This window comes from Candoia aspera, chromosome 2, assembly GCF_035149785.1.
Source record: "Candoia aspera isolate rCanAsp1 chromosome 2, rCanAsp1.hap2, whole genome shotgun sequence".
NCBI classification, from domain to species: Eukaryota; Metazoa; Chordata; class Lepidosauria; order Squamata; family Boidae; genus Candoia; species Candoia aspera.
The window spans coordinates 2,399,306-2,420,032 of record NC_086154.1 but is presented as its reverse complement, the minus strand read 5'-3'; the positions used below and the strand labels follow the sequence as shown (position 1 = coordinate 2,420,032).

The 20,727-nt window shown below is 46.4% G+C and overlaps 1 protein-coding gene across 1 annotated transcript in view; it reads left to right on the top strand.

Annotated features, from left to right (window-relative positions):
• Positions 1-17,471, top strand: part of LOC134488814 (vomeronasal type-2 receptor 26-like) — a 29,588-nt gene extending 12,117 nt beyond the window's left edge. Inside the window, exons 6-9 of the mRNA XM_063291152.1 lie at positions 1,826-2,047; positions 3,983-4,109; positions 10,014-10,717; positions 17,394-17,471. Of these exons, the coding sequence (XP_063147222.1) occupies positions 1,826-2,047; positions 3,983-4,109; positions 10,014-10,717; positions 17,394-17,471 (1,131 nt within the window). The remainder of the gene's footprint in view (positions 1-1,825; positions 2,048-3,982; positions 4,110-10,013; positions 10,718-17,393) is intronic.
• Positions 17,472-20,727: the final 3,256 nt, after the last annotated feature.

Sequence of the window (20,727 nt, the reverse complement as noted above, 5' to 3'; positions counted from 1 at the left end):
GTTTTGATATTTTACTATTCTAATCAACCACTATTTCAAGATCATTGTCACAAGCATTCTTACCAAGTGCGGGATCCCTCATCCTCTACCTGGGCGTCTCACTTTTATTCTTCTAAGTGCAGAATTTTGCACTTCTCTCTGTTCTAAATTTCATTCTTGAGCACATTTCGGTAAACTATCAAAATTGGTTTTGAATGTTATATCTGCTTGTAGCTTCTGCCACCTAATTTGAAACAAGCTGCTAATCAATAGCCGTTCCCTCCACCATTTGTCAAAGCCATTAAGGAGATGATAGGAATAGATTGTTGCAATCCGTGATCAGAATACGTATGTTTGGGAACGAGAAGAGATACATGTGATGCCTCAGTGAAAAATGCACATTGTAGCCTCCATCTGTTTCCATAGCAGATCCCAAAGTGTGTCAAGTCCTAGTTGCTAAAAATCAGATTTTGCATTCCTGTCTATCAGGAAATCATAAATATTTTTTTTGTCCAGGAAGCCTGTCATTTTTTGTAAGAGCTCAAACTAGATCGAGAATATAGAAGGAATATAAAAAGAATGTGCCCTTCTCACACTCACCCCCATCCCAGTCACCTCCTGTTTGGCCAATTGTAATGCAGTAAACATGGGGCTGCTCAAAGCTTCAGTTGGTTCAAAATTCAGCAGCCCACACAGTTTTGCACAAGTCTAGATTTGCGCATGTGTCACCTCCTGTGCATGCGGGAGCGACATTGGTTGCTGATTTCCTTCTTGGCCCAATTCAAGGTGCTGGCTATCACCCTACATGGCTTGGGGTACGATCATTTGAAGGACCACCTTTCCCCAGTTACATCTACCCAAACCACCAGATCAGGGAGGCAGGGCGTGTTGCAGGTCCCTTCGATGAGGGAAGTTCATCTGGTGGGACCACAAAAAAGAGCCTTCTCTGTGGTGGCTCCTTCCCTGTGGAACACCGTTCCCCCAGAGATTAGATTGGCCCCCACCTTGGTGCTTTCCCAAAAGGCCTTGAAGACATGCTTCTGCCAATGGGCCTGGGGACCCCAGGTTGGGACGGAGCTGATCAAGTGGCTGATCCGATTGTGTTTGTAGCTGCTGGGGGGGGGGGAGACGATGGGACTTTTCTATTGTGGATTTCAATTTTATAAGCCGCCCAGAGACTTTGTGTGTGAGTTGGCTGGCCATATAAATTTATTAAATAAATAAGTAAATACATTTGCCTAAGAGTTGGTATAAAACTTTCATTAGAAAATCATGACTCCTTTACTCTACCTCTCTATATTAATGGAAATCTTGAAAAATAGAGTACCAAGGACCAATTTCTATTTATAACTTTATCCAGCTTTATCAGGAATGATTGTACATTCTTGGCATAGAATTTTCAAGCCACCTTTTATATAATTATCACGCCATCCACCCACATTTAACTAGCTTCCTAAACAGCACAGCAAGAAGTATTTTGTTAATACTTTGCTGAAATCCAGGTATATTCTATCTGAAACGATCCCACAATCTATTTAGGAAGAGATGTGATCAAACCATGAGAAAACATGATCTTCTCAAATCCAGGGTTTCTGGCAATCAACTCATTGTTTTCGAGGTGTTTCTGAATGACCTTTGTATGACCTGCTCTAGAATCTCCCCTGGAATTGATGCCAGAATTCTTCTTTTTCACTTTTGAAGATAGTGGTAACATTTGTTCTCCTGTCTAAGGACAGTTGCAAGGTAGACCACTGCAGAAGAAAGATCCAGATGTGAAAAGACCAGGTGGGATAAGATAAGAAAGCAAGGTTCCTTCTTTTAAAATTCCTGGGTGTTTCCATTCCAGTTCCATCCCTTTCTGGAGAACAACGGGTTTTGCAATATGTCCCGGGAGAAACTCTACCTGGACCAAAATGGAGATCTAGCAGCTGACTTGAACATTATGAGCTGGCTGATTTTCCCCAATAAGCCCGAAAAGCCCGTCATCAAAAAAAAATTGGGGAGTCTGGAAAGGCAGAGACTTACTATCGACCAAGATGCTCTGTCATGGCTGACGTTGCTCAACGAGGTGAGGAAAATCGTGGCTTGTTTTCTCTGCTTTTCAACACCTTAAGACATTTGGAGGATGTGATGATGAGGACACATTTCAGTTGGACTGGCACTGGTCACCATAGTGGGTGACCTACACTCAGAACTGAATGATTGGAGCACAGCCCTACGCATTTTCTTATTCTTCAGAAGATTCAGTATTATCACCCAAGGTGTCCTTCTGAGCTGACTGTAGTTAGATGAGGAAAAATAGAGATAGCTTACTTTTATTCAGCAGATCTGGATACAGGATGATTCATAGTAGAAAGCACTAAATCATCCCTGGTTCTTTGTAGACGCTTTCTATGTAGAATAGAAAGTTTGCGTGCAAACGAGATGGTAGGGGAGGAGCTGCACGCAGCAGCACCTCCTGCTTGCATTTCTGCCAGAAGGGTAAATGGAGATTGTTAATCCCCAAGCCCCAGAAGGAGGAGGAGGTGGAAATCAGGTGACCCATGTAACATCCCAGAAGCACAATAGAGATGCATTTGCTAGAGAGACCCCCTTATGCTTATGAGACGATGCTGAGTTGACCCCTGATAATTCCAACACTCAAATGCCAGAGAAGGAGGCAATCCCATTGACCAGTGCCTGAGTTCAGTGTTGGGCTGGACAGAGGGCTCATTGGTCCCAGTGGGAAATGAAGCTTTGGAATCAGAATTTAGCTTTTCCTGGTTGGGGATTCACTCCACAAAAGGCATGTCTATTGTCTGTCATTCTTTTTAAGCAGGCTGGACCTAGCAAGAGTTATCTGTGCCTCTCTTTCAGCCCAGCTTGTGAGAGGGCCCTTCATCTGAAGCCTCCTTGAACGCAACTATCCCTCCAAAGGGCTGCATGGCCCTAGTTTGACAAGATATTGGTTGAGTTTATCTCTATTGTTAGCTACCTGAAGGCCCTCTGGGCAAAAGGAGGCTCTAAACCTCACTAATAATGAATGTGGGACTGTCTTTCGATGTCAGTTGGTGTCACCTAATTGTAGTTCTTGAAGAGAAAGCACCTTGTCTTGGATACCTAGCTGCCCCGTAGAAATATCCATTTCTTCATCTCCTTTAAGGCTGACAGCCTTAATTTGTAAAGAATTTTTCCTTTGTATGCAGTTTGTATTCCTCTGTATGCAATACAGGTTCATCCTGACATCCAACTTGCTGCAGCTCAAAGATTCCTTATGAAGCTGATTTCAGGGACCCGTTCTCTTGACGTTGCCTCCACCTCATCTCAGTACTGTCCTAGCAACCCTGCAATCATTTTCACTCTTAGTTATTTGACCAGGACCGAAGCCTTATAAATTCAATCGATCAATTGATCGATCAGTCAGTCTGCTGTAAGATCGATAGCCCTATCTTGCAAGGGTTTCTCCTTTGTATCCTCATCAGGCAACCTCAGGGGAGACCAAAAATCGACTCCTTTCAGAGAGGAGGGGCTATGCAGCATTTGACGGAGTCTGCAAGATATTGTTCTGATCCGTTGGGTCAGAAAGTTCTTCCTTCATCACAGTTTCTTCTACCGCAAAATTTCAAAACGGTGATGTTTCAAGTTAGGTGGAATATCAATTGATCATCATAGCTTATGGTCAGGGATATGCAAAGCACGGAGGAATGCATGTTAATACAGCCATGAGACAGACCCCAAAGGTCGTCCCTTAATTCCTAAATCTTTTCTCAGTTTCATCCCTCAAAAGTTTGCCAGGTAGAAAAGTACTTCATTGCAGCGTGAAATATCAGAAGCGAAAAGGAGGAACTAAATGAAGCATCTGCCAGTAGTTGTCTCTCTCACAGCCTTTTGGAACTGATTAGGTCATACTCACTTCAGTGAAGCCCAGAGGCCACCTTGGCTATTTTTCATCTCTACCTCCATTTTCCATAGATGATTCGTCTTAACACTTTTTTTAATTGGCATTCCTTGTCTTTCTGCTTAGTCTCTGCCTCAGTCCAGGTGTGGGGAAAATTGTCCCGCTGGATTTGTCAAGCGGGCTCGGGAAGGAGAGCCAGCTTGCTGCTACGACTGCGTTCCTTGTCCGGAGGGAACCATCTCCACTCAGGAAGGTGGGTGCCGTTGGAGGAAGCAGCAGGCCTTGTGGGAGTGGATTTGGATGGAAGTGCGGGTTTAAAGACACATCCAAGCTTCTTTTCAGCATGCACACGCATACACATTCCTTCCAGATCGGGAGGAATGAGATAAAGACCTTGAAGGATGAGCTAGGAAGAGATGGAAGGATGAGTGGATCTGGCAAGGTTTCACTGCCAGAGAATACATGTCCGCTCTTCAATTTGGAAGTATGTCTTCCGTGTTTACCTTTCGGGGAACATCTGAATTCTTTGAAACTTGAGGAATGGTTTGAGGTCAGTTGCTTTTTCTCACCTGAACCAAATTTACTTTATGCCATTTCCAGAAGGGGACACAAAAAGATACATCAATCAATCAATCAATCAATCAATCCATCAATTTTTATCAAGGTCATAGAGCAACATAAGCAGAAAGATCTAATTGGGGTGACGGTGGAGGGAGAGCTGTTGCATTCAGAGGAACAAGAGAAAACAACATGGAGCACTCGCCATAAAGAGAGGAGTGATGTAAACTAAGTTCACCATGATTAGGAATCTGTTTATCATTTTTCCCTCCAACGCTCTAATTGTCCGAGTTGCAGACTAAGAGGTAAAAGAGAAGTACTGGTTGTAGCCCAGTTCAACGTTTCCCGCTTCAGTTGAACTGCCATCGTGATGAACCTCCTTCTAAGCCACGTTGGTGGTGGTACCTCTGATTCCTTGGTGCTGCTGGTACTGGGCCTTCTCCCTTGTGGTCTTCCTAGTTTACGGAGTTAATCAATAGGGAAATACAGACAACCACAAAAAGAAGTATCATAGCAGCTCTAAAAGGAAAAAACAAACCTCCTTCTAAGCCCTGTTGCTAGTGCTGTTTCGAATTCCTTGGCATGATTGCTCCTGGGCCTTCCCACTTCTTCTCACCCCCTTTCATCTCCTTTTTTGTTTAACAGCGAAATACAGACAACGGCACCACTAACGAAACAGAAATGCAGTAGTGGTTCTAAAAGGAAAAAAGCCCTACACAAAATCGGTATCAAAAGAAACCAGACATAACAGAGAGGAGCGGGGAAGAGAAAACAATCGATGCACGGTGATTCTGGCTTGCAGTTCAGTCCTTAATCTTGCTAGTAAATCTAGACCATAAGGAACCAAATTGCTTTCTCTTCCATTTTTTAATACACTTTAGGGAAGAAAGTTCTCATACTCACTTCCTTTCTTTCCTAAGGAATTAAACTCCCTTAAAATCAGGAGACTAAACTTCTTTCCATTTTCATACAATTTTCTCTTTTCCTAAGCCCAAAACTCAGCTGAGTCAGAGCTCTTCATTAAGTGATGTATTCCATATGTTAGGAATATAATTTCACATCACATTTACATTTTAACTTTTACCTTTCTTGCCAAAATTATCTTCACATATGCCATGATTTCAAATAAAAAAGGAGCTTTGGCCAAACAAGACCAAAGAATATGAGTTACAGACCCCTCAAATCTCTTACAACATCATCACAGGAAAAAAATAACTCATCTCCAACCTTTTTAAAACATTCTTTGAAGGTCCAGCAGATGCGAAACCAAATTTAATGACCAAGTCTGTCTAGCATCTCTCAAGGCTGGAAATAAAGATCCCCAATACTATACGCAGACCCTAAAACTTGCTGTTCTGAGAGGCCCAAGGAGGGTGAAGTTCAGCCAAAGTCCTTGTTCCCCAAGGATAGAGAAGTTAAAATAAAAGTCCAGGATTACAGCTGAAAATCTATGAGACTAAAGTTTCCTTCACCATAAGGGAACTCCATTTCCCCCAAGATCTTTGAGGGCTTCTGCTCAGGATGGTCCTACCCTGATGATCTTGAAGAAGCTGGAAAGACCTTGTTGTTCTCCCAGGCTCTGGGGCAGAGGGAAGTGGGAGCCCCTGCTGAATGAGATTTGGGGTTATACGTGGTTTGGGGAGGGCATTCAGGATTTATTTTTGTCTTCTGTAATTATTTACTTTTTTAGCTGTCAACCCCCCAGAGCCATTGGGAGTCAGGAAGCTTATAAATTGCTTCAATCAATCAATCAATTAATATTTTCTCATTAGTTTGTCTATGTAAGGTATCTAATTCTAATCTAATTAACATGGCAATCCCTCTTAAAATAGTGTACATAGAAGTTTCAATATATATGTTGTTGTTTATTCGTTTAGTCGCTTCCAACTCTTCGTGACTTCATGGACCAGCCCACGCCAGAGCTTCCTGTCGGTCGTCAACACCCCCAGCTCCCCCAGGGATGAGTCCGTCACCTCTAGAATATCATCCATCCATCTTGCCCTTGGTCGTCCCCTCTTCCTTTTGCCTTCCACTCTCCCTAGCATCAGCATCTTCTCCAGAGTGTCCTGTCTTCTCATTATGTGGCCAAAGTATTTCAGTTTTGCCTTTAATATCATTCCCTCAAGTGAGCAGTCTGGCTTTATTTCCTGGAGGATGGACTGGTTGGATCTTCTTGCAGTCCAAGGCACTCTCAGAATTTTCCTCCAACACCACAGTTCAAAAGCATCGATCTTCCTTCGCTCAGCCTTCCTTATGGTCCAGCTCTCGCAGCCATATGTTACTACAGGGAACACCATTGCTTTAACTATGCGGGCCTTTGTTGTCAGTGTGATGTCTCTGCTCTTAACTATTTTATCGAGATTTGTCATTGCTCTTCTCCCCAGGATTAAGCGTCTTCTGATTTCCTGACTGCAGTCAGCATCTGCAGTAATCTTTGCACCTAGGAATACAAAGTCTTTCACTGCTTCTACATTTTCTCCCTCTATTTGCCAGTTATCAATCAAGCTGGTTGCCATAATCTTGTTTTTTTTGAGGTTTAGCTGCAAACCAGCTTTTGCACTTTCTTCTTTCACCTTCATCATAAGGCTCCTCAGTTCCTCTTCACTTTCAGCCATCAAAGTGGTATCATCTGCATATCTGAGATTGTTAATGTTTCTTCCAGAGATTTTAACTCCAGCCTTGGATTCCTCAAGGCCAGCTTGTCGCATGATGTGTTCTGCATACAAGTTGAATAGGTAGGGTGAGAGTATACAGCCCTGCCTTACTCCTTTCCCAATCTTAAACCAGTCTGTTGTTCCGTGGTCTGTTCTTACTGTTGCTACTTGGTCGTTATACAGATTCTTCAGGAGGCAGACAAGATGACTTGGTATCCCCATACCACTAAGAACTTGCCACAATTTGTTATGGTCCACACAGTCAAAGGCTTTAGAATAGTCAATAAAACAGAAATAGATGTTTTTCTGAAACTCCCTGGCTTTTTCCATTATCCAGCGGATATTGGCAATTTGGTCTCTAGTTCCTCTGCCTTTTCTAAACCCAGCTTGTACATCTGGCAATTCTCGCTCCATGAACTGCTGAAGTCTACCTTGCAGGATCTTGAGCATTACCTTACTGGCATGTGAAATGAGTGTTCGATAGTTTGAACATTCTTTAGTGTTTCCCTTTTTTGGTATGGGGATATAAGTTGATTTTTTCCAGTCTGATGGCCATTCTTGTGTTTTCCAAATTTGCTGGCATATAGCATGCATTACCTTGACAGCATCATCTTGCAAGATTTTGACCAGTTCAGCTGGGATGCTGTCGTCTCCTGTTGCCTTGTTATTAGCAATGCTTCTTAAGGCCCACTCAACCTCACTCTTCAGGATGTCTGGCTCTAGCTCACCGACCACACCGTCAAAGCTATCCCCGATATTGTTATCCTTCCTATACAGGTTTTCTGTATATTCTTGCCACCTTTTCTTGATCTCTTCTTCTTCTGTTAGGTCCTTGCCATCTTTGTTTTTGATCATACCCATTTTTGCCTGGAATTTACCTCCAATGTTTCTAATTTTCTGGAAGAGGTCTCTTGTCCTTCCTATTCTATTGTCTTCTTCCACTTCCGTGCATTGCTTGTTTAAAAATAATTCCTTATCTCTTCTGGCTAACCTCTGGAATTTTGCATTTAATTGGGCATATCTCCCCCTATCACTGTTGCCTTTTGCTTTCCTTCTTTCTTGGGCTACTTCTAGTGTCTCAGCAGACAGCCATTTTGCCTTCTTGGTTTTCTCTTTCTTTGGGATGTATTTTGTTGCCGCCTCCTGAACAATGCTGCCAACTTCTGTCCAGAGTTCTTCCGGGACCCTATCTACTAAGTCCAGTCCCTTAAATCTATTCTTCACCTCCACTGCATATTCCTTAGGAATATTAGTGAGCTCATATCTAGCTGATCTGTGGGTCTTCCCTAATCTCTTCAGTCTGATCCTAAATTGTGCAAGAAGAAGTTTGTGATCTGAACTACAGTCAGCTCCAGGTCTTGTTTTTACCGACTGTATAGATGTCCGCCACCTTTGGCTGCAAAGGATGTAGTCAATCTGATTTCGGTGTTGTCCATCTGGTGAAGTCCATGTATAAAGCCGTCTCTTAATTTGTTGGAAGAGAGTGTTTGTTATGCAGAGTGAATTGTCTTGGCAAAATTCTATCAGCCTGTGTCCTGCTTCGTTTTGTTCCCCCAGGCCATGCTTACCTGTAATTCCAGGTGTCATTTGACTTCCCACCTTAGCATTCCAGTCTCCTGTGATGAAAATAACATCTCTTTTAGGCGTGTTGTCCAGTAGGTGCTGCAGATCCTCATAGAACTGCTCTACTTCAGCTTCTTCAGCGTTTGTGGTTGGGGCATATATTTGGATCACTGTGATGTTAGATGGCTTGCCCTGAATTCGAATTGAGATCATTCTGTCGTTTTTTGGGTGGTATCCAAGCACTGCTTTAGCCACTTTACTATTAATTATGAAGGCTACTCCATTTCTTCTGTGGTCCTCTTGTCCGCAGTAGTAGATCTGGTGGTCATTTGATGTGAAGTGGCCCATTCCAGTCATCCCGCCTTTATTATTTTTATCAATAACTCAAAGTGGGGAACATACCTAATACTCCTTCCTCCAACTATTTTCCCCACAACAACAGCCATGTGAGGTGAGCTGGGCTGAGGGGGAGTGACTAATTACATTGATCCTACCCCAGAGATCCAATGGGAGGTTTAACTGTTGGGTTTGATCTACTGAAATTGTATCCATACATTTAGACATACTGGTTTCACATGAGAAAACCCTTTGGAAGGACTCTGATCTTTGAGTAAAGATTGCAATCCAATGGACAGACGAGGGCGGAAACTGTTTCTTCTTAGATCATTTTTCAGGAATTCCATTTGAGCCACATCAGATCTTTAAAACATCCAATCAGATTAGAGCAGCCAATCCATGAATCGAGAGTCATTACTCAGAATCACCCGTGCCTTAAGCACCTCCTGGAAGGATTCTTGCAATGCTCTCTACGTGGGGCTCCACTTGAAGATCACTGGGAAGGTATAGCTGGTCCAGAATGAGCTGGTGTGGACAGTTCCTGGTGCACCTCATAACACCCACATTATACCACTCCTCCCAGTAGCCATTCCAGGGTATTTGTAGAACTAGCTTTCCCTGCCAGCCAACTAGGTTTGGCAGGATGGCCACACTCTGGGTCCTGCCTATTAAGAAGTGCCATCTGCAGGACCCAGAATCTGGGCTTTCTCTATTGCAGAGCCTGCCCTTTGGAATGTCATATCCCCCAATATGCATTTGGCCCTGGCCTTGGTGATGATTCAATAAAAAGACCTGGGTTTTCCCCTGAAATGGGGTCTGGAGGTTGGTGCAGCCTTTCTGTGGAGGTGTTAAGAAGTTCCTCTCAGGAAATGTTCCTCTTTAAGGGACATCTTCAAGTACATTCCATATTCTGTACATTTCTCCCTATATGCTGACTCACTCAGGCAATTTGCTATTTCTTTTCTATCAGCTGTTGTCCAAAGAAGGTCTTTCTTGAACTGTGAAAGGTGAGACTATAAAAGAGACATTACTTTTGGTATTTTCAGACACGGAAAAATGCACCAAGTGTCCAGACAATCAACATCCAAATGAGGACCGAGTCCGATGTCTCCCCAAAGTTATAACCTTCCTGTCCTATGAGGAACATCTGGGAATCATCCTGTTCTCCTTTGCCCTCCTCTTGTCCTTAACCACAGGCTTCATTTTAATCACCTTCCTTAAATACTTAGAAACTCCCATTGTCAAAGCCAACAATCGGGACCTCTCCTACATCCTTCTGGTCTCCCTCCTGCTTTGCTTCTTGTCTTCCCTCCTCTTCATTGGCCAACCAAGGAAAGCCACCTGCCTCCTACGACAAATGGTGTTTGGCATTGTCTTCTCAGTTGCCGTGTCTTCTGTCTTGGCCAAAACGATCACGGTGGTGCTGGCCTTCCTGGCCACAAAACCTGGGAACAGGATGAAAAGATGGTTGGGGAAGAGTTTGGCCAACTCCATCATCGTTTCTTGCTCTGCTGGCCAAATTGCCATCTGTGCCATGTGGTTGGGAGTTTCTCCCCCATTCCCTGACTCTGACCTGCATTCCCATCCTGGAGAGATCATTCTGCGATGCAACGAAGGCTCTGTTACTATGTTTTATGTTGTCCTTAGCTACATGGGGTTCCTGGCCGCCATCTGCTTCATGGTGGCTTTCCTGGCCAGGAATCTCCCTGGGGCCTTCAATGAAGCCAAGCTGATCACCTTCAGCATGCTGGTCTTCTGCAGTGTCTGGGTCTCCTTCATACCCACCTACCTGAGCACCAAGGGGAAGTCCATGGTGGCTGTGCAGGTCTTCTCCATCTTGGCCTCCGGTGCTGGCCTGCTGGGCTGTATCTTCTTCCCCAAGTGCTACATTATTATCCTGAGGCCAGAACTAAACACTAAGGAACAGCTAATGATAAAAGTAGGGAACTGATAGTGAAATTGTTTCTTCAGCTCATATCATTTAATTATTCATTGCAGTTACTATTGCGTTTGTATGCTTCCTTTGCATCTATTTGACAATTAAGGTGATTTAAAACCAAGGGAAATAAAAAGATGAGAAGTGTAAGACTAATCAAAATAAAATCCAAGATACTCATCAAACAATTAAATAAACAAATTAATAATTAAAATTAAAATAATTAAAATTGTCATGCTGCCAGAGAAGAACAGGATAACCAAAGAGTTAATATGGCTGTGGATTGATGGTGCTTCATCTTCCGGGAAATTGTCATCCTTAGTTCTGGATGGGGTTGCACTGCCCCAGACAGACTCAGTGCCTAATCTGGGGGTTCTCCTGGACTCATGACTCCTGCTTGAAGAGCAGGTGGCAGTTGTGGCCAGGAGGGCCTTTGCACAACTTCGAGTTGTGTGCCACTTATGCCCATTCCTGTATCGAGAAGCCCTCTGAACAGTCACTCATGCCCTGGTTATCTTCCATATAGACTACTGCAATGCACTCTACATGGGGCTACCCTTGAAGAGTATCCAGAAGCTTCAGCTGGTCCAGAATGCAGCTGCGCGGGCTATTTTTGGTGCCCCTAGGCTGGCACATATAACACCGTTGCTGCACGAGCTGCACTGGGTGCCAGTTTGCTTCTGGGTCCAATTCAAGGTGTTGGTTATGACCTTTAAAGCCCTACATGGCATGGGGCCAGGTTACCTGAGGGACCGTCTCATCCCAATTACATCACCCCACCCTACCCGATCATCCAGAGAGGGCATGTTGCGGACCCCGTCCATAAGAGAATTTCATCTGGCGGGGTCCAGGAAATGGGCCTTCTCTGTAGTGGCCCCCACACTCTGGAATATCTTGCCCCTGGAAGTGAGGCAGGCCCCCTCACACCTGACCTTCCAGAAGGCCCTGAAGACCTGGTTCTGCCATCTCTCCTGGGGCAGGAAAGTGAATAACCATTCTTGGGGGTGGCTTGCACCCTAGAGTCCCTCCCACCAGCCCAGATTTTATACCTTTCTTGGGTTTTATTTATTTACTGTATTTTATTATAACTGTTTTATGTGATTTTAATGTTTATATTTTGTGCTGGATTTTACTGTAAACCGCCCAGAGTCCCTCTTTTGGGGGAGATGGGTGGTGGCTATATTTGAGCCATAAATAAATAATGTTATGTTAATAATAACATAACTCCTTCCCCTCTCTTTTGGGAGTCTTGGCCCCTCTGACATAATGTCCTGTAAACCGTTCTTCCGTGTCTTATCTGCTTGACCGTTTGCTGGTATTTTTCCATTATTGCTGTACTCCTTATTTTGCTCCTTTGGAATGTATGTTTGGGTTTGCAACTCTGTTCAAGGTTGCTTTCCCAGGCAGATGTAACGGTTGCTAGCACCTGGGAGGGGGTGGTTGCTAACGAGCGCTCGGGGCGGGACTGGGTTGGAAGCAAGGCTTTTAAGTTTGTATTTGGCGCACTTTTGCTCATTCTCAGCTTTCTCTGTATTTGCATACTATTCCTTCAATAAATCAGTTATCTTTAAGCCCGGGCTTGTGAGACTGAGTATTTGGAATTAGACAACCATTACATAAAGCTGAGAATCATTTATATCATCTTCCGCTAGCCCCATCCAAAGTTTGGGTAACGGGGAGCGCTAGCGATGACAGAACCTCAACTACGCGAGAGTGATGGGAGCAAAGAAGAGCCGGACTCGACCAAGACCCTGGTAGCTCCGAGTTCGCGAGCCCAAAGGGCAGCTCGTCGAGAGAAGCGGGATGCCCAATTGGATGATCTATTGTTGGCAGTGCAGGGTGCCACAAGGGGTGAACTTCAACCCGAGGTGGAAGCAAGAACGGGGAGGGAATCACCACAGCCATCCTGGGAACATGAAATCCCCTTATCACCGAGGGTGGTGGTGACAACTAGACCCGTAGAGGAGCCTGTCACCCCTGCCCGCATGAAAGCAATAGAGGATAAAATGGACATGATAGTGGCCCTCCTGAAGGATATCCCCAGAGGGTCGGTGTCCCTGCAGGAAGATTGGGAGGAAGACCCCACACAACTGGCTTACCCGAGAGAGAGGTCCCCGTCACTCAGGGGAAGAAGCAGGACTCGAGCTTCCCGACAATCGAGGGGAAGGGAGTCGAGAGCAACCAGGGATCGGCCACCACTGGGGGCTCGACATGCGTTGATGTTCGCGGAGCCACCACAGCCGGCGGAGCCGATAAGAACCCTTCCACCGTTTGGGGTAAAGTTTGATGGCGACCCTACCAAGCTATCCTTTTTCATTACCAATGCTAGAAATTATATGGACAATTGGGGCCGAAGTTTTTGCTCGGAACAGGGTAAAATTAATATTATTGCTAATAAGCTGAAGGGGCGGGCAGTGGATTGGTATGTGCAGTTATGCCAAACAGAAGCTACGGAGTTGGAGGACTTTGATGAGTTTATGTGGGCACTAAAACAGCATTTTGAAGACCCCTTGGCCCAAGAGAGAGCGAAAAGGGCACTGAAAAAACTTTATCAGGGAACCCTCTCCATCGCAGACTACGCTTTGGAATTTAAAGCCCTGGCGGGGAAGGTGGAGGATTGATCCCAGTCAACTTTAGTGGAAATGTTTAAACAAGGACTGGAGACAGAAGTCCTCCGGTGGGCTTTGTGTCGGGATGATCCCAAAACGTTGTATGGGTGGATACAGTTGGCGGGCAGTGCAGAAAACGCTCTAGAAACATTCGCCCATAGCAAGGAACTGAAGCAGGGCAGAGCAAGTAGAGGGCTCACACCATGGGATTTCCAACCCGCCCTAAAACGAAAAGTTGGGAGGAAGAAAGAGAATGACAATTTGCGAAAGGTCAATGCCTGAGATGTGGGAAGGAAGGGCATCGTGCCACTTCGTGCCCAAGACGCAGACCGGAGGAGCGACCAGGAAAACCGTCGGGAAAATCGCCATCATTACCTCATATGAGGGCTGCCTGCGCAGAAGTCGACCCTTCAGACCTCCCATTTGGGGAAGAGGAGGAGGAATTACAGTTTGACCAGCCGGTGGGAAAAGGTTACCACCTGCTCTGAAGGGCGCCGTTGGGCAGGTGGAAGAAACCGGGCGTGACCACGATTCGGTGAGTGGGAATTTTCCTACACTGACTGTCAAATTAAAATTGGGATCTAGAACCAAAACTGTGGAAGTCTGGGCTATGCTAAATTCGGGTTGTTCACGTTCGCTAATGCATCCTGATGTTGTAGCTGCCTTAGAACTGCCCACGTTCCCTTTGCAACAGCCAATGATCTTCACCCAATTGGACAGGACTATGGCTGGGGGAAAAGCAGTCACCCACTCCACAGGACTAGTGGCTTTACAAATGGGTACCCATTGGGAGAAATTACCTTTTGTCATAGCTCCAGTGGGGGGTCCTTTAGTCATTTTGGGAATGCCTTGGTTCGTACAACAAAATCCTTTTATCAACTGGCTGCATAGAACTGTAACGTTTGCTGATGAATTTTACAAAGCACCAGAAAAAGACTTATTGGAGGACATTGAGGGTGGACAGGTGGCTACCACCACTATACAAACCCTTGAACCCCTAGAAGGACTGCCCAGGCAATACCAAGATTTTGCAGATGTGTTTGGAGAGAAGGAAGCAGATCAGTTACCGCCTCACTGAAAGACAGACTGTGCCATTGAATTTCTGCCTAATGCGAAATTACCTCACCCAAAAATCTATGCCATGTCCCCTAAAGAGCTGACTACACTGAGGGAATTCATAGACAAAAACTTAGCTAGGGGTTTCATTGAGCCAGCAAACTCCCCAGTGGGGGCACCTGTTCTCTTTAGACCAAAAAAGGATGGTTCTTTGAGACTATGTACCGATTTCCGCGGGCTCAATGCAGTATCAATATTAAATAAATATCCTTTACCCCTCATCAAAGATATCTTATCACATCTGGCCAAAGGTAAAATCTTCTCAAAATTAGACTTAAGGGAAGCCTATTTTCGCATTCGCATAAGGGAAGGGGATGAGTGGAAAACAGCGTTTAACTGTCCTCTTGTGGCTTTCCAATACAATGTGTTGCCTTTTGGTTTGTCTGGGGCACCTGGGGTTTTTATGAAACTCATCAATGAGGTCTTGCATGACCACCTATTTAATGTATTTGGATGATGTATTGATTTATACTGAAACCATGGCAGAACATATTCACTTGGTGCATCATGTGCTTGCTAAATTGAGAAAAGCAGAGTTGTATGCAAAACTGTCCAAGTGTGCTTTCCATCAATCACAAATTGATTACCTAGGATATAGAATTTCAGCAAAGGGCATTGAGATGGACCCTGCCAAGGTTGAAGCCATTTTGGCATGGGAGCCTCCCCACACCAGGCGGCAATTACAAAGTTTCCTTGGATTCGCCAATTTCTATAGGGCATTTGCCCAAAATTTTGCTGAAACTGCCCTTCCCCTTACTGAACTACTAAAAACTAAAGCTCAGGGGGATACGCGGCGCTCGAAGAACCCAGGCGTGCTCCTTAAATGGACCCCAGCCTGCCACCAAGCGTTTCATGCACTCAAACAGATTTTCACCACTGAACCTATTTTGCAGCATCCTAACCCAACTAAGCCTTTCGTAGTGCAGGTCGATGCCTCCGACTTCTCCATCGGAGCAATTCTGCTTCAAGCAGACCAATCTGGCACTTTAAAACCCTGTGCTTACCTCTCTCGCAAGTTCACAGAAACAGAGAGGAGGTGGCATGTTTGGGAAAAAGAGGCGTTTGCTGTCAAAACAGCCTTGGAAACCTGGCGTCACTTATTAGAAGGGGCTTCCAACCCGTTCGAAGTGTGGACTGATCATAAAAACCTAGAAGCTTTAAGCACCAGTCGAAAACTCAGCCCCAAACAACTTTGATGGGCTGAATTTTTCACTCGCTTTGATTTCACACTCAAGTTTATACCAGGCAGGAAAAACTTTTTAGCAGATGCCTTATCACGCAGACCCCAAGATTCTGGCCCTGGGCCAACTGTACAGGGTACTGTATGGACTGAAAAGCAATTGAGTTTGGCAGCTGTGACACACAGTCAGACGCGAGTGCAACAGGCTCGTCAGACTGCTCCGCCTCCCTCCCGTCCGGCGCGTCTGCCAATTCCATCAGACTTGAAACAACAGTTGCTTTTCCACCTGAAATCTGACACTTGGTTACAAGCAAACTTAAACACTGTAACTTTTACTGAGGACTTTGCCTGGCGAAACGATCATCTGTATGTCCCTGAGGCTTTACGAAAGACGATCCTCCAGCGCTGCCATGACGACAAGTTGGCTGGACATTTCGGATACCTTAAAACCCTTCACCTCATCAGCCATCAATTCTGGTGGCCAACTCTTCTAAGGGACCTTAAAACTTATGTAGCCGCTTGCCCTGTGTGCGCAACAACCAAGCGCAAAACTGGCAAGCCTCAAGGCTTTCTGCAACCTGTGGTAACCCCTGCCTACCCATGGCAGGACATATCCATGGATTTTATTGTCGACCTCCCACCCAGTCAACGAAAAACAGTCATTTGGGTAGTAAAGGACTTTTTCTCCAAACAAGCGCATTTTATCCCATGCGCCTCCATCCCCACCGCACAACAGCTGGCCCACCTATTCCTCGTACACGTGTACCGGCTCCACGGAATCCCCGCCCGTTTGGTGAGTGACAGGGGCTCACAATTTACGTCACAGTTTTGGCGGGCATTTTTAAAACTGATTGGCACCGAACAAGCCCTCTCCACTGCGTGGCATCCAGAGACGGATGGATCTACTGAAGCTGTTAATTCCACACTGGAACAATATTTACGCGCATTCGTCAATTATCAACAGGACAACTGGGTAGACCTGCTTCCATTTGCTGAAGTTGCCTACAACAATGCCGTACATCAAAGCACTGGACAGGTTCCTTTCAAAACTGTCTTTGGCCAGGAGTTCATCCCAATACCTGAACTCCCGCACCCACAATCGCTACCAGCCTCTCTCACTGACTGGGCTGAAACCCTACAAGACTCATGGCACAACATTCAACGAGCCCTTTCCCATGCCCAAACCACCTACAAAAAGCATGCAGATGCTAAACGCTCCCCCCAACCTATGTTTGCGGTGGGGGATAAGGTCTACCTATCCACGAAATTCATCAAATCACCACAACCTTCGAAAAAACTTGGTCCTAAATTTGTTGGTCCTTTCCCTATTATTGCACAAATTAACCCTGTAACTTTCAAACTTGATCTGCCCCATAATCTTAAACGTTTGCATCCTGTTTTTCATTGCAGCTTACTCAAACCGTACCTGTCGTCGGACCGCTGGCATCCCCAACCGACCCCACCACCTCCCATTATGATCGATAACCAACAACACTTTGAAGTCAAGGAAATCCTTGACTCATGCCGCCAGCGCTCCACTTTGCAGTATCTCATCTGTTGGAAACATTTCCCTCATCCTGAATAGGTTGTTAGTCGGGATGTTCGCTCTCCCAACCTTGTTGCTCATTTTCACTCTGCCTATCCAAACAAGCCGGCCCCTTAGCATTGTTTTTAGGGAGGCGACATGTCATGTTCACCGTTTCAGTGTTCTGTTAACATCGTAACATTTCACATGTCAAACCGTCGATCCATGTATCGCATGCTTGAACGCTTCCTGGTATTTTCCATTATTGCTGTACTCTTTATTTTGCTACTTTGGAATGTATGTTTGGGTTTGCAACTGTTCAAGGTTACTTTCCCAGGCACATGTAACGGTTGCTAGCACCTGGGTGGGGGTGGTTGCTAACGAGCGCTCGGGGTGGGACTGGGTTGGAAGCAAGGCTTTTAAGTTTGTATTTGGCATGCTTTTGCTCATTCTCAGCTTTCTCTGTATTTGCATACTATTCCTTTAATAAATCAGTTATCCTTAAGCCCGGGCTTGTGAGACTGAGTATTTGGGATTAGGCAACCATTACATTCGGGCTGAGTTGTTTTGGCATGCTGAGTGCCTCCAAGTTCTTGTGGTCCGTCCAGACCTTGAAGGGGCAGGTGGCCCCTTCCAGCAGGTGCCTCCACGTTTCCAGAGCTGTCTTTACTGCAAACGCCTCCTTTTCCCATACGTGCCATCTCCGCTCTGTTTCGGAGAATTTGCGGGAAAGGTAGGCGCAGGGTTTTAGGTGGTTGTCGGAGTCCCTTTGGAGCAGGATGGCTCCGATGGAAAAGTCGGAGGCGTCTGCCTGCACCACGAAAGGCTTGGTGGGGTCGGGGTGTTGTAGCACTGGCTCAGCTGTGAAGAGGTTTTTTAGTCTCTCAAATGCCGTTTGACAATCAGCTGTCCAGTTTAGTAGCGCCCCCGGGTTTCTTGATTTGCGCGTGTCCCCCAAGCCCTTGGTCTTGAGTAGGTTAGTTAGGGGTAATATAATCTCTGCCAGCCTTGGGGTAAACCCCCTGTAGAAATTGGTGAATCCAAGGAGGCTTTGGAGTTGTCTCCTCGTGCGTGGGCGCTCCCACGCCAGTATGGCTTGGACCTTGCTTGGGTCCATTTCTATTCCTTTAGCTGAAATCCTATACCCTAGATAGTCAATTTGTTTCCTGTGAAACTCGCACTTGGAGAGCTTGGCAAACAGCTCTGCCTTGCAGAGTTTCCTGAGCACTTCTTTTAACAAGCGTTCATGCTCCCGTTCTGTTTCTGTGTAGATTAATACATTGTCGAGGTAAACCAAACCCCCCTTAAAAAGGTGGTCACGCAGGACCTCATTAATTAATTGCATAAATACTCCCGGTGCTCCTGCCAGTCCGAATGGGAGCACCTTATATTGAAATGCCCCCAGTGGGCAGTTGAAGGCAGTTTTCCACTCATCCCCCTCCTGTATTTGTATGCGGTAATAGGCTTCCCTTATGTCCAGTTTGGAGAATACCTTCCCCTTTGCCAGGTGGGACAAGATGTCCTTTATTAAGGGTAGGGGGTATTTATTTGATATGCATGCTGCGTTTAATCCACAGTAATCTGTACAGAGCCGCAGGGACCCGTCCTTTTTCTCGCGAAAGAGGACTGGCGCTCCCACTGGGGAGTTTGCAGGCTCGATAAAACCTCTTGCCAAGTTTTTGTCCACAAAGTCCCTCAATGCTGCCAGCTCCCGCTGGGTCATGGCATATATTTTGGGTTTGGGTAGGGGTACCCCCGGGACCATTTCAATGGCACAGTCCATTTTCCTGTGGGGGGGGGAGTTTGTCCACCTCTTTCTCGCCAAAGACGTCGGCGAAGTCTGCGTATTTGGTTGGCAGTCCCTCTGGCAGCGCCGCCTCTCTGTGCTCGGCAGTCGTCGTTGCCCCCCCCATGGCCGCTCGGGGGACCCTGTTCCCTGAAGGTGCTTGATAACGCCCGTCAGCAAACTTAATCTCTCTGGTTTTCCAGTTGATGACTGGGTTTTGCTGCACGAGCCATGGGATCCCTAGTATGAGTAGGGGTTGACCCACTGGTGCCACGATGAAAGCCAATTTTTCCTTGTGGCTGCTGAGCCGTAGCGCAGTTTCTCCGGTGTATTGGGTGACCGGGCCCCCTCCTGCTGCAGATCCATCAAGCTGCGTGAACACCAAATGGTGCTGAAGTGGATAGCAGTGGAGGTTAAGCGCGGCTGCCAGGTCTGGGTGCATTAGGCTTTTGGAGCAGCCAGAGTCAATTAGTGCCCAGACCTTTTCAGTCTTATCCCCATGGGTGAGGGTGACACGGACATAGAGGGTGAGGCATTCCTCACTCACCCCTTTGTCGTTGCGCCTGTTACTGTTCTCCACCTGTCCGTCGGCGCCCCTTAGGCCAGGTGGTTGTCATTTCCCGTCGGTTCATCGGGATTGCTTTCCTCCTCCTCTGAGCTGTAGGGGAAGTGCCTGGCTCGATACTCCCCTTCGCTGCTGGTCGCTTTCTTGGCGCTGGGGTTGGTGCCCTCCTTGTGCTCTCTCTGGGTGTCGATTTGGGGCATGCTGCTGCCTTATGGTCATCCTTGCCGCACGTGAAGCACTGCCCTTTTGCAAAGCGCCGGTCCCGTTCCTCCTTCCACAGTTGGGGTCTCTCCTTCCCCGGCCTTGCAGCTGTTCGTGGGGGTCTCGCTGCCTCCATCTGCTGCGCTTCCTTCTTGGCGTGGAGGAACGTGTCGTGGGCGTCCTCTGCTTCCCCTGCCAGCCGGATCCATTCGGTCAGGGAGTTGGGATTGTTGCAGCAGAGTGCCCACCAGAGGATGTTTAAGTTAAGTCCTTGTTTGAATTTCTCAATCAGAGTCGATTGAGACCAGGTGTCCACTTTTCTGACTAGGACTTGAAACTCCATGGCATACTCTGCCATGGAGTGCTGGCTTTGCCTGAGTGTTTTCAGCACCCTTTTAGCTCTTTCTTGCTCCAGGGGGTCCCTGAAGTGCAGCTCCAGCGCCCGCAGGAATTCTGTGCTGTCCTGCAGCACCCGGGCGCCTGATTGGCACAGCTGGACATACCAATCGGCGGCCCGTCCTTTTAGCTTTATGGCCAGGGCATTCACTTTGCCCCTTTCAGTCCTGAAGCAGGGACCCCATTCTTCGAGGTAGTACCTCGCATTTGTTAAGAAAAAGGAGAGTTTTGAGGGGTCCCCATCAAACTTTATGCCAAAGTCCTTGGCAGCCATTCTGGTTTGGCTCCCAGTCCCCTCTGGGCCGTGCAGCGAGCAGTAAAACCACAACGCCACTAATCACATACACCCATACCAGAACCCCCGTACTAACGTTCCAACCCACTGCCTGGGGAAGAGCCAGGTTTTCATGGCCTTGGGAAGGACCAGCAGAGAAGGAGCTGTCCAT